This window comes from Pararge aegeria, chromosome 18, assembly GCF_905163445.1.
Source record: "Pararge aegeria chromosome 18, ilParAegt1.1, whole genome shotgun sequence".
Classification (NCBI taxonomy): Eukaryota; Metazoa; Arthropoda; class Insecta; order Lepidoptera; family Nymphalidae; genus Pararge; species Pararge aegeria.
In genome coordinates this window covers 4,866,389-4,879,250 of record NC_053197.1, presented here as the reverse complement: position 1 = coordinate 4,879,250, position 12,862 = coordinate 4,866,389, and the positions used below count along the sequence as shown (strand labels likewise).

Here is a 12,862-nt window from a genome sequence, read left to right as displayed (position 1 = left end):
CCCACTTAAAAAGGCTCTACTGCTATTTGTATAACATTTTCTTTTAACGTACGAATTCCTCAGCGACACCTATGACCTAATAACAAATTTTGATCAGTTTCTTTGTATTTCCAGCGTGCTTGAAATTACACTGGCCACCACGCCCTTCAGACCGGAACATAGCCATGCTACTTGGCGGCAGAAATAAGCATGGCGGTAGTAGTTCCCTGGCTTTTGGTGTAACAAAAAGCTCCACTACTACTAGTTGACAACGCGTTGCCAACGAGTGGTAAAGCGTATACGATGAGTAGACAACATCGACACAAGTTTTAACAATAACTTACTTTATGCCTTACGTCAGACAGCTCACTTTTCCATGCACTACTTTAAGTGCAATTGGTTTCGAGGCGACATGGTTTGCGCGGCGCTTTACATTGCGCTGTAGTTAATCGAAATATAATTGCTATTATCACTTTTATCTATTACAATTATCCCAACAAAAACATTACGTAATAAATAAATGTTATTCGCCAAATAACCGAATGAAACCAAATGCTCATAAAAAATTGTTACTGTTTCTTATCTTTCTCGTCTCTATCGTTCTCATTCCGAAACAGATGAAGTGATATTGTATTAAAAAAAACATGTTCTGTTGTTGTGAATTATTCTTACTTAGTAATTTAGTAGAAGTATTAGTAATTAATAAGATTTGTTTCAAAGACTTCACTTCACTTACAGGTCTTCAGTGAATGGAAAGTTTGGGACAATAATATTTTACTTATTTAAACTATGAAAGTAGTGTTTATTATTCTCTGCCTAATCTAGAAGTTGGCTTTGAAAATCTCTGACAGCCTGGACGTTCAGACAAACTGAACCAAAATAAAAAAAAAAGGGTTTAAAAAATCGATTTGCCAAATTGCACCCAAGCCATATAATGATTTGTTTAACAAAAGCTAATTATGCTAACTATACTTATACTATACCGTCATCTTTAGTCAAAATCACAACCTAAATATCAATGTATTAAATCGTCTCTGGAAAGAACACTGAACGCTAAACCAGAAACCTCACTATTTAGGCCATTTATTCAAAATCCTTACTCACTGAACACAGACTAATCTATAATGTATAGTGAAAAAAGGTGACATTTGTGAGATCTCAACACTTACGCGGGTTGAGATGTTTCCATGTCAGACTCGTCGGAAGCATCCTCGATGTCGTCAAAGTTATCGATGATGCGACCGGAGACCTCAAGTCTTCGTAACGACCGGCCACTGGAGGCGACGTGTCGCGCGATCTGTCGGATTAGGCGGCGTGGAAGTGGCAAGGAAGCTCGGGCACCCCTCGCTGGAGATCCGCCGCGTTCGCCGCGCATTGGCGCCATCTACGACAAACATTATAAATAAATTTTAAATTACTGTTTTCCTTGTATTTTCCTTTTTTTTTGTTGTGTTGCAATAAAGTTTTTCTATTCTATTCTAAATTTTATGTTGCCTCAAAACTGAAAAAAAAAACAATAATGACATGACTTTGTGAAGGAGTTGTGACTTTTGGTCTTTAAGACTTTTTATTGGTGACCCATGTAAGAACACATTCTTAAACACGATATAAAACATAACAATTATTTCGGAGATTGTAACAATAACATAATTTCTTACAATCCGTAATATAAAAATATGTAGATAATTAAATGACATTCAGTGACGAAATTCTCAAAGGTTCATTAAAAATACAGCAATCAATATTTTAAGGTAATCAGTCAATATGATGAGGAAGGTATTTATATTTAAAGAAATCCAAACTGTTCTTATTGAACTAGTTAATGCATAGGTAGGTACAGGCTTTCCTGAATTGTTTCCTGATTCAATCATGGCTCCGGGATGTCTCCTAGCTGCTTGTTCCGAAACTTTCAGACAGTTGTTCACATTCTATCTTTAAATCAGCAACTAGCTAAAATGTTTCAAATCACAACCGGTTTTCTTTTGTATAGAACACCGCCGGGTGTTTATTTATGAAGTCGACCGGTTGGGAACATAATATTGCAAAGGTTCCTAATACGGGCAGATGTGTGTAAAGAAGCACACAAATATCACAGGGTGAATGTTCTTTTTATTAAACCCATAGTTTTCTGATCAGATTCTTCGACGATAAGTTTGAAAAAGCGTATATATGTAACAGGAAATCTTAGGTGTGTACATACAGATTATATTATAATGTAGCACAATGTGTGAAGGTTGTAAGAAGTGAATTTCACGAAATTTACTTCTTACGACACAAAGTAGGTACAAGAAACTGCATCGTTCGAGAAGAAGTACAACTTTCTTGGACACGATTTCCGTATCTAAAACGATGTAGTAGAACTCAACCTGGCTATGGTACTTAAGATTTCTAGACAACTCACGACAAAGTAATTACAAGAAATCGGCAACCTTGAGGCTTCGACAGCGGCATCAATGCAATCAGAATTAATGGCCTTGTGCATGTAGTTAACAGTAGAATAAAAGTCCACTGCGTCATTACGCAGTCAACGAACATCGTTACCCGTAACGAAATGACATTTGCAACGATGGAAATATAAAGAACTATTCCGCATGTAAAGTAACCCTCCTGTTTTCGTTACTTAGCAGAAACAAAGTTGATCTAGAGTAGATCTTTTAAAATACCAAACGGATTTTAATGTAGTTTTCAGCAATAGATAGGGTTATTAAAGAGAAAGGACCTTATGTAGTATAAATGCATATTATAGTAGAGAAAAACAAAGAAATACATTGATTTGTAATATAAGCAAACGGTGGCTGAACCTTACGCGATAAGTCAAATTAATGTAATACGGAATTCTTAATAATGGATGCGAAACTATTAATATTGAAGCTTCATATATCATTATTAACTATTACCGGCCCACTGCAGAGAACGACCTCTCAGTGTGAAAAGGCTTTAGGCCATAGTCCACCGCAATGGCCGGATTGAGCAGATTGGTAGACTTTACACGATTTTGAGAACATTGTGGAAAACTTTCAGGCACGAAGGTTTCATTCAATTTTCCTTCATTGTTAAACAAGTGATATTTTAATTGCTTCAATAAAAAAACATAAAGAAGTTACGAGCTATCACCACTTATATATTGTTAAGAAGAACTCCCGACGACCTTATGATCTAGATAATAAACAATTGGAAGTGGTGGATACACAATAAGATCTAGAAGTTATCATAAGCAGTGACCGAAAATGCGAAGCGCATTTTGGCTATTGCCAGTAAGGTCAACTCTATATTTTTCACATTTTGCAACATAAACCTTCATAAAGATATGTAAGATCAAAAGACAAACGTAAGATCTTTGTTGGAGTACGCTTTTCAGGTCTGGAGTCCATAAGGATACTAAGTTAAGGACATAGGAATGCCTGAAAGAGTAGGCGAGAACGAGGCGATCTCATTGAAACGTATAAAATACTGAATAAGTATTACATTCCAAATTTTGAGGAAATATTTTCAAAAAGGAGTAACCCAAGACTAAGAGGCTATGGTCTCAAACTTGGATCTCAGGCATCGCCTAATCCTTGCAAACACTTTATCAGCATTAGAGTTATACAAATGTGTAATGCCTTGCCTAAATTCAAATTCAAAATTCAAAAATTCTAATTCAAATTCTAAATTCATTTATTTCAAGTAGGCCTAATATAAGCACTTTTGAAACGTCAAGTCTGTCTGTTCACTACAGTGATTCTACCACCGGTTCGGAAGGCAGATTCTACCGAGAAGAAGCCGGCAGATGATAAAGATGTAGTGACTGCAGTATCACTGAATCAGTTTAAGAATAGACTGGACAAACATCAAAAAGACAAAAAGCACAAGAAATGATATAGACGCATCAGCGAAAGCTGCTTAATTTATACAATTATAATACATTGAAGCTAACATTATTCATTGTTCTTAGAGCTAACATGCCGCAATCCTTGCTTCCAGACAAACTTTCTTCACAACTTACTTACAGTAGCTTCGCAATATACTTATAATATTATAGTCTTTCTGAGACAAAATAATACTCTTTATAAAAAAAAGCTGATATTAACAATCGACTTTCCAGAAACGAAAAAAAAATAGTGATATCTGCATATCGTCTTTGTGGGGTTGAGTATGCGCTTTTACAGCATTATTCCTAAGGTAATTCTTGACCTACCAATACATACATTTGAAAAATGGGTAAAAACACATCTCAATCCTCAATCATCAATACAGCGAGGTTACTATGCATTAGATGAATTCCTTAATGAAAGGGTAGATTGGAAACAGCCAGCCTCGCTCGCATCTTCCGCAAGATAGAAAAAATATTGTAAATGTTGATGTTGGAAAAGAGCAACTACTGAGTTTTTCGCCGGCTTTTCTCGGAAGAATCTGCTTTCCAAACCGGTGGTAGAGTCACTACAAACATACATACTTGACGTTTTAAAAGTTCTTATAAAGTTGGCCTACTTGAAATAAATGAATTTTGAATTATTTGAAACCTGTACTGTACTGTGGTCAGTGGTGCTAATTTTATTGTATTTGTGTGTTACAAACACTTTACTAAATTGGCAGGTGTATTAGTAGGGCTTCTTAACGTTTCTTCTTTGTGAAAAAGGATAGCTATTATTAGACCTGTCAGTTTATTTTACTTTAACAATTTGTGTACAACAGAATCAGGCCAAGAATTATTTATGATTTCTTTAATCTTTAAAACACCACACTAGACTTCTTCCGCCTTTTTCAACCATATTGGTGTTAGGCTTCCTTCAACACCTTTCACGTCTGGTGACATTGAGCTTTGTGCTGTGGATCCAAATTGATACTAGACTGATTTTCTAAATTACCCTCTTGAAGCACGGTTCGCTTCGACACGACTCAGGAGTGACATCACTTCGGTCAATTTCTATGTCGTTAATAAAATTAGTTTTTTTATAAATCATATGAAAAGGGGAAAAAATTATAATCTGGCGTCACCAGGGTCTCCTAAAACAAAAATGACATTCGTATTCTAATGATATTGTACCATTTTTTCATTGCCTAAAAACACGGATAAAACGACGTTTTCTAAAAATGAAAGCTAGCTAGATCGATATATCGCCCCTGAAACGCCCCGCATCCAAAATTTTATGAAAATCGTGGAAGCATTTTTCGAGATTCAGATTAAATGTATGCACATATACCAGAATTCCTCGTTTAAAGGAGTTAGTCCTAACAATATTATAAATACGACGCAGAGTTGGTTGGTTTATTTCACGCATTAACTTTCGCATTTATAAAAGGTAAAGCAAAGCGTCCATTAATTAGGTAGAGTGACGACCCGAACTACACTGAACTTTACCTTAGGAAAAATTAATGCTCAAGATTTGACTTCCTTTCCTTTTAATAACGACAAAAGTATGATGAAGCTGTTTTAATACAAAAGCTACGAGGGTTCCAAAATTACTTTTTTTCTCTCGACGCCTCTCTATATTTAACGCTCACTGACCCGCTAACTGGCATTTCTATTTTTATAAAAGTTTATGCAAGCTATTTATAGAGATTTATAAATGTGTTATCAAAAAAATAGCAATAATAAATTTTCTAACATCATGCCCTTATTTATTGTTATTTCGCGGAATTATTTTTATCTCCAAGCGTCTATATTAAAGGAACACTGACCCACTAACTGGCATTTCTAGTTTCATTAAATTTTACGTAACTGCAAATATTTAAAACTATAAATAAATGTGTTATCGATTAAGAAAGCAATAATAAATTCTCTATAATCGTCCTATATTGTTTCTTGTTTCATTCATTTCTTTTTTATCTCCAAGCGTCTATATTTAAGGAACACTGACCGACTAACTGACATTCCTATTCGTTGGCACATATCGTGGTGTAGTTTTGATAAAACAAATTTTTGCGTACGCAGAGACGTTCGCGGATATTTTTAGCGTTATGCAATAGATACGCGTGTACTGATACTTGATAGTAAAAAGATAATAAACTGCCTCATTGGTCGAGTAGTTGCTTATTGGACTGCTGATGACGCGGGGTACTATTTTAGAGTCGCGTGTCGGGCCTATGGGTCGTCTTCTACGTTTGGCCTACACACCACGTACGTTTTTGAGGCCTCCTTGTCCGGGCTTCTACTCACAGGCAGTCTCTGCTACATGGACCTTTTTTCAGATCTAGGATCGCGCCTGTTTATTGTCAGCTCGAGGATATGGGTTCCAGTGCGATATTCTCTTCAATGATGTTTCGGGCCTGAGACAACTGAGGGCATTGTAATTATTCTAGAGCTTTGAAGAAAACAGCGAGATGTTATTGCACTGTTTGTAATTTAAGTTGGTAACTGATGTTTTGAAAATGGCGTAAAGTCACCTCGGCTATTAAAGTTTAATTAGCTTTTCGGAGATTAAGGTTCAAGCGACAATCTACTTCATTCTAGAGAGGTATCTGTTTTCTAGTGGATCTGTTTTTCTTGTAGTTTAAGTACAAACTGCTCCTAAGTATTATTTAAGGGGAACCCTAAAGGCAAAAATTATTAGGTAGGTATAACTGTCAAGAAATTCAAGAGTAGAAATCCGCAGTTAGAAAATTGGCGTTGTTCCACCCCCGTGCGTCGGAGATCACGTCCCCCGTTACTATCATTAATGGCCAGGGCACACCGGAGACGGCAGGGCAGGGCGTTCTATCTTTACGCAACGTAAATTCATACGCAACTAGTGGTAACAAGATACAGATTGTAATGTTGTGTGTCGTGAGAAATCTGCATGCCTAAAAGTTCTCCGTAATGTTCTCAAAGGCGTGTGAAGTCCACCAATCCGTACTCGGCCGAGACATGGAAGGAGGTATTATTTGCTCCGTAATGGGCCAGTAATGAGTTTATATGATGATGATGTGTAAAGATAATAATACACTGCCCTCCCCTGGATGAACTTTACATTTACAGATTCCGATGTGGAAAAAAATTATGAGTTTTATATTCTTTTCATCCCGGAAAATTCGAAATCTCCTGGTTATATTTTATTCAGACGTTTTGTTTCGAAAAAACCGTACGAGTTGAGGTGTAGCAATACGGGCACTGTTATCTAGCGATACGGTAGAAATCGGTTGGAGATTACACTTATCACGGCGCCAGAATCAAATAAGACGGAAGGGTGATAATTTTTACCTGACTACTGAAAACTATTTTTTTTTAGTATTATATAACTAATTTGTGTATACCTTCTTGGCGCTGTGGTATTTTGTGTGAGAGGTCGCGGCTTCGATCCCGAGCAGGGGCAATTTGGGAATTTCCTCTATTGGGAGGTTTCGGCCAGGGATAGCCTGCGTACAAACCGAGGAAATAGAGGTATGGGTGGGTTTAATATAACTGCCATACCCATAACAAAACTGTCATTCCTCCATCGTCAGTGAAACCAAAATAATATTCCACGCATTTGTAAATTGTGTAACCAGCGTAGGTACACAGGGCTAGCACGGGCAGGAGGCAAAAATGATTATATCCCCGGATAAGGGATATAATTAACGTGTTCACCTGCTAAAGTACGGGATCATGGAATAGGAGAAGTTTACCCCTGTTTCTTATTACACATATATTATTTGGATATTATTTCCACTTGTGCGCCAGTAGGGCTGGCACGGGCGGGAGATAAAAATTATATCCCCTTACAAGGGATATAATTAACGTGCCCACTTGTTAAATCACTGAAAAATGGAATAGGAAAAGTGTACCCCCGTTTACTAATACACATACTATATTTCGATCTTATTTCCACTTGTACGCCAGTGCTCTGAGAGTTAATAAAGCTGTGAGAGAAGATATATTTATATCATATCCCCGGGGATATAATTGTCTCCTGCCCATGCTAGCCGTGCTGCGGTGTTTAATCTCAAATCTCTAATAGTTGTCCACACAATTTCACTGATGCTGTGTTAGGTAATGGGGTGCGGTAATCACTTAACATCATCATGTGACCCGCATGCACGGTTGTTAGTTTTTATTGATTAAAAAAATGCAAACAGTATTCGCCTACCTGTTCATCCGCCTCCTCTTTTCTAGTACTCGTTAGAATTGAATTAATGATGTTTCTTATCAGACTGTCTTCGCTCGTTTCACTTTTCGTGGACCTTTTTCCCGACCTTAAACGTTCGGCAAACCTTCGCTTTGACTTTTGGGTCAAATATATCGAGTTTAGTATCAAGCGCCAGAAATCATTGTGTAATTTATAGAGGGAAAAAAATTAACCATAGTAATTGTAATCAAAATGTAATGAGTACTTTTAGAGAACATACAAACAAAGAGCACATATTACGAAAATACAAAAATAGACTGGTGAATTAACAAAGTTATTTCGTAGAAGACTAATAATAATCTTAAATTCCTCAGGAAAAAGATACCATAATTGATTGTAAAATGTATTCGCTTTAATCAATAATTACCGCACATGAGTACATAATATATAGGTAGGTATTCTACGTTGTCATTCACGTGTATCTCTACATAGCAATGCCTTTTAATTATTTATATAGATCTAGAATATGTTTTATCGTCCCTTGTAAACAAACGGTCCTTCATAAGAGCGATGTAAACAATGACAAACGCATTAGTTATAGATTATCATTGGAATGTTGTAAGGTTTAGGCTTTATCTGAAAAGTGCATGTGTGCGAAGCGACTAACCAAAATTGACTGGTAATCTAACCAAAGACGGCTAGCATGGCTGATATCAAACGGTCCTTCATATGAGCGATGTAAACAATGACAAACGCATTAGTTATACATTATCATTGAAATGTTGTAAGGTTTAGGCTTTACGCTTTATCGGAAAAAAGCATTTGTGCGAAGCGACTAACCAAAAATGACTGGTAATCTAACCAAAGACGGCTAGCATGGCTAATATCATACCCTCTCACAATTTTATCAACATAATTCTGTGGAAATAGTGTCGATGGAAATAATATAAATGTCATATCAAGTGTTGCAAACTTCTTCTTTTCCTTTTGCTGTGCTTTTATGACAAGGGATAAAATTAATATGTCCACCGGAAATAGAAGTTAACAACCACGTATATGATTTGGATATTTTTTCCACTTGTGCGCCAATGCTCGGAAAGTTGATAAAGCTGTCATGGGAGACGATACATCTTTATCTTTTCCCCAGGGGGGAAAATGGTCTCCTGCAAATGCTAGCCGTGAAGGTGGACAAGTTAATTTTATCCCTGATCAGTCGATATAATAGGGGGAATAAAAATTGTCTCCAGCCTCTGCTAGCGTTGCAATATAGGATTTTTTTAACTCCAAACTTTAGATACTTATCATACTTACAGCGGGAGTGTCTGACACCAGTGTAAGTCGAATATCGATTACTTAGTAACACGCGCGTGTTGAAGGTTCATATTTGTTTGTTTCATCGCTTGACCTCTAAAATTGTCACCATTGCAGGAACCATAGCGAGTAACTGTCAACGAAGGTTTTTCAATGGTGCCAGCAGCGTTTCACGCAAGCTGGCCTTAAAGTCGAGATTGGTTGGCTTAGCTAGTTCACTATGTTATAAATCATTGCTCGTTGTTGTGAGGTTTAACATAACTATAGTCACGCAGTGGGTTGCAAGTAAATTTAAAATTATGAACAGGAAAATAATAAAGAAATTCCATAAACTTCCACGGCAAACGAAAATCCCTAACACTCGCACATACCGGTACTTTTTATTAAGTTTTGTTTTAGGTGTTATATTAAAAATGCAACTACAAACTTACTCGTATAAATGTGTTACGTGTGGAATTTATGGACCCAAAATGGTTCCGGCTTTAATTTAAATTACGCGTCATAGCGCACCTTTATTACGTCACTTCAGATAAAACAAAATTAGCATGCCGCTGAGTAAGATAATGCTTGTTATAATACAGCGAATATTATTGAAGGTTTATATAAATCTAGTAGCATTACAGTTGTGTTCTAATTGCTGCAATAAAATGTAAACAGTGTTGGTTACCGATTCAGTACTGAATCAACAATCAGTGACTGAGGAGTTGAATCATGAATTGATTGTGAGACTACTATTGTCCAGCGCGACTGAAATCGCTTAAGCTTTTCGCGAGTTCAGACAAAAATCATTAGAATGGCACAAAAAATGTTTTAAGGTTATTCAAATGGGTTTAACAGCAGAATAAAGATCCTTAAGGGAATTTATAAATTGGTCATGGTCCCATTTGACATTGGGACTTCAAGCCAACGATTATCAACCTTATTTATTTACAAATTACGCTGACGCTTCTCTTCTCCTAAGATTAGTTTTTAGGAGAAAGAAAAGAATGAATTTTAAAAACATTTTAGAATATTATTAATGTGTGCAATATTTATTACACTTGCTCTAAATATAATAGGGAAATGCAGAAGAATTCAAATTAACCACTCATCAATATTGATTTTGGTTGATTTAGTTTTAAGAAAAAAAACAATAAAATCTAGATGCTGAATTATTGCTGATACGTTCTGCATAATTGTCTGGTGTTTCAAAAAGGCTTCATACTCTATTTATTATAACAATCAATGATTAAAATATAGCTATTAACATATATTTCCTGTTGACATATTAATTAAACATTGTTATTACTTATTGGAATCCTATAAGGAACTAAATTCAATCGCAATTAAATTGCAGTAAAACTGCTGCTGCCACACTTAACAATATAACACAAATTGTAATCTATTTTTTCATGGTATGTAAAGTTTATTCAGTAGGAGCATTATTTATAATTTATTATTATCATTTTACAAATTCTAAAAATCTAACACTTTAATTAGAAAATGTTTTGATTATAGTGTAGCAAGACAATAACTTCATATAGTCCAATAAGAATAAGTGAATTGCAATAAAATAAAAAAAATTGCTGAAACTCAACAAGAAGTTCAGTACAGGCACTCGAATCTTTAAAACAATTGTTTGTTGACCAGTAAAATATATTATACTAGCCTATTCATGAGGAATTAAAGCTACTTGCATAATGATTCCTTGTTGATAAATTACCATACCTCTTATTATAATATAATCGATTGCAAAAAATTCTGATCATTAAATTTGTCAGGATCTTAAAACATAGTAGTGAAATTACATAATATTGAAATGTGAATTAGTCGCCACTCAATTACATTTTTATCTCTTGTAACTATGTTATTGACCGAGGAGTTGATGTTGATTTGTTTAAATAGTGGAATAAAATAAATGAAATGGTATAAATCCATGCAATGAACTCGATGCACACCTAAAATAGAAAACCTTGGTCCTAAAATAGAGCATTGTTAAGTGTTTCTGGGTGATAATTATATTTAGATTTCCCGTAAGTAGGAAGTACAAAGTTGAAAGTAGGTCATACTGAAATCTAGATTCTATTAATAGTCTCGCTTTATAGTATTGTGAAATAAAGTTATTTGGAACTTAACTGACAATTAACAACTTCAATAATGCTGTAGATAGTTATATGAAGGTCATAGTGTCAATTATTATAAAATAAAATACTTTTTGTAGTACATTATCTCCTATAGCAACATCATTCGGTTAGAAAGGTACAGTGAAATAGTTTTATCTGTTACTAAGATTTATTATTACAATATAATAGGGTGTAAAATAACCAGCCTACTGCTATTTTACAAGTTTCCTTCCATATTTACAAAGATTAAATTAGAAAAGCAACATCCACTATGCACATAAATATAAGAGTACACTAATAAAATTTATTGTAACATAATGTGTTGATAAAAATACCTAAATAGTTCGTAGCACGCGAAAATACTGACGCGTGGTCGATGTGATGTAACAATAATTACCATGTGTTTTTGTATTCATCGGGTCCGCGTCAACAGCGTGTTGCTAGGAAACTAATTGGGTTTCTTATACCGCGTGCGCGTTGCGCGTTGGGCTCTACGTGGACAGCCGCGTGCACCGTCATCAGATGCACGTGCCGACGCGAAGGGCCATTACATAACTGCAGGCACTGGGCCCTGCTTATGCGACACCGAGGAAAACGCAGGTCGCAGATGCGATGCGAATACCACTAGTTCCAATTTTAGATGAAGCGCCAGAGTATCTATATCTATGTCGAGTATTCTCATGCGTCCCGTCACATTTTTAGAAACGCATGTAAACGACACCGCTCCACGCCATCCTAAGCATATTAACTCATACAAACTTATAATAAATGCTTGCGAAATCAGGGAGCAGAATCCGAAATGCGCACAAAGTTAAAATGCGTCGCGTTTTTAATTATTTTTTGCTCAATATTCTTTAATTCTACCTAGATATAAATGTAAGATGGTAAGCCTTGTTTAGGGATAGAACTCACCTTTTAGTTGTGATGTTTATATAACGCACAAATTATTAATTAATAACAATAAACAGCATTCCGCTGCCTCCTTACTTGAAAATAATAAATCAACACTTGCAAACACCTCAACACCCAATCAAACCATAAACTAAAGAGCAACCTACATAAATAAACATAAGATCTATGCGTAACCTAGGCTTGTCAATAAAATAAAAGATTGTCATTGTCATGCTACCTTATTTTCTTTCTCTTTCTTCTGGGTCCTTATGGTTTCTTGCTCTGCGGTCATGACCATTTGTCTGTAGTATGTATTCGATATTACTAGTCTGTGATCATATCAGATCCATGAATAATCAGAGCAATGAATAATATTATAAGTACATATAATTTAAGACTTTAAGAGATAATTTAGAGGAGCTAGGTGCTGTTTAACCTCATGTAAATAAAAGGGCACCGGATTGCTGGAGCTATTACAAACAAAAAATAATATCAAATTTTTTGTTGTTTTTTAATTTGTCCTCTTCAGGACAGGCAAGGATTATTGATTTTACAGCCTTCTATTTTTTTTTTAAT

The 12,862-nt window shown here is 35.5% G+C and overlaps 1 protein-coding gene across 2 annotated transcripts in view; it reads right to left on the bottom strand.

Annotated features, from left to right (window-relative positions):
- The window catches only part of LOC120631686 (forkhead box protein N3-like), a 28,798-nt gene extending 16,401 nt beyond the window's left edge, over positions 1-12,397 (bottom strand). The window contains exons 1-2 of one of the 2 annotated variants that reach the window (XM_039901356.1): positions 12,308-12,397; positions 1,149-1,363 (exon numbers count right to left, since the gene is read on the bottom strand). In XM_039901356.1, the coding sequence (XP_039757290.1) occupies positions 1,149-1,363 (215 nt within the window). In that variant the 5' untranslated portion in view covers positions 12,308-12,397. Of the gene's footprint in view, positions 1-1,148; positions 1,364-11,792; positions 11,863-12,307 lie in introns of those variants that run through there. The other variant, XM_039901355.1, reaches the window with a different exon arrangement.
- Positions 12,398-12,862: the final 465 nt, after the last annotated feature.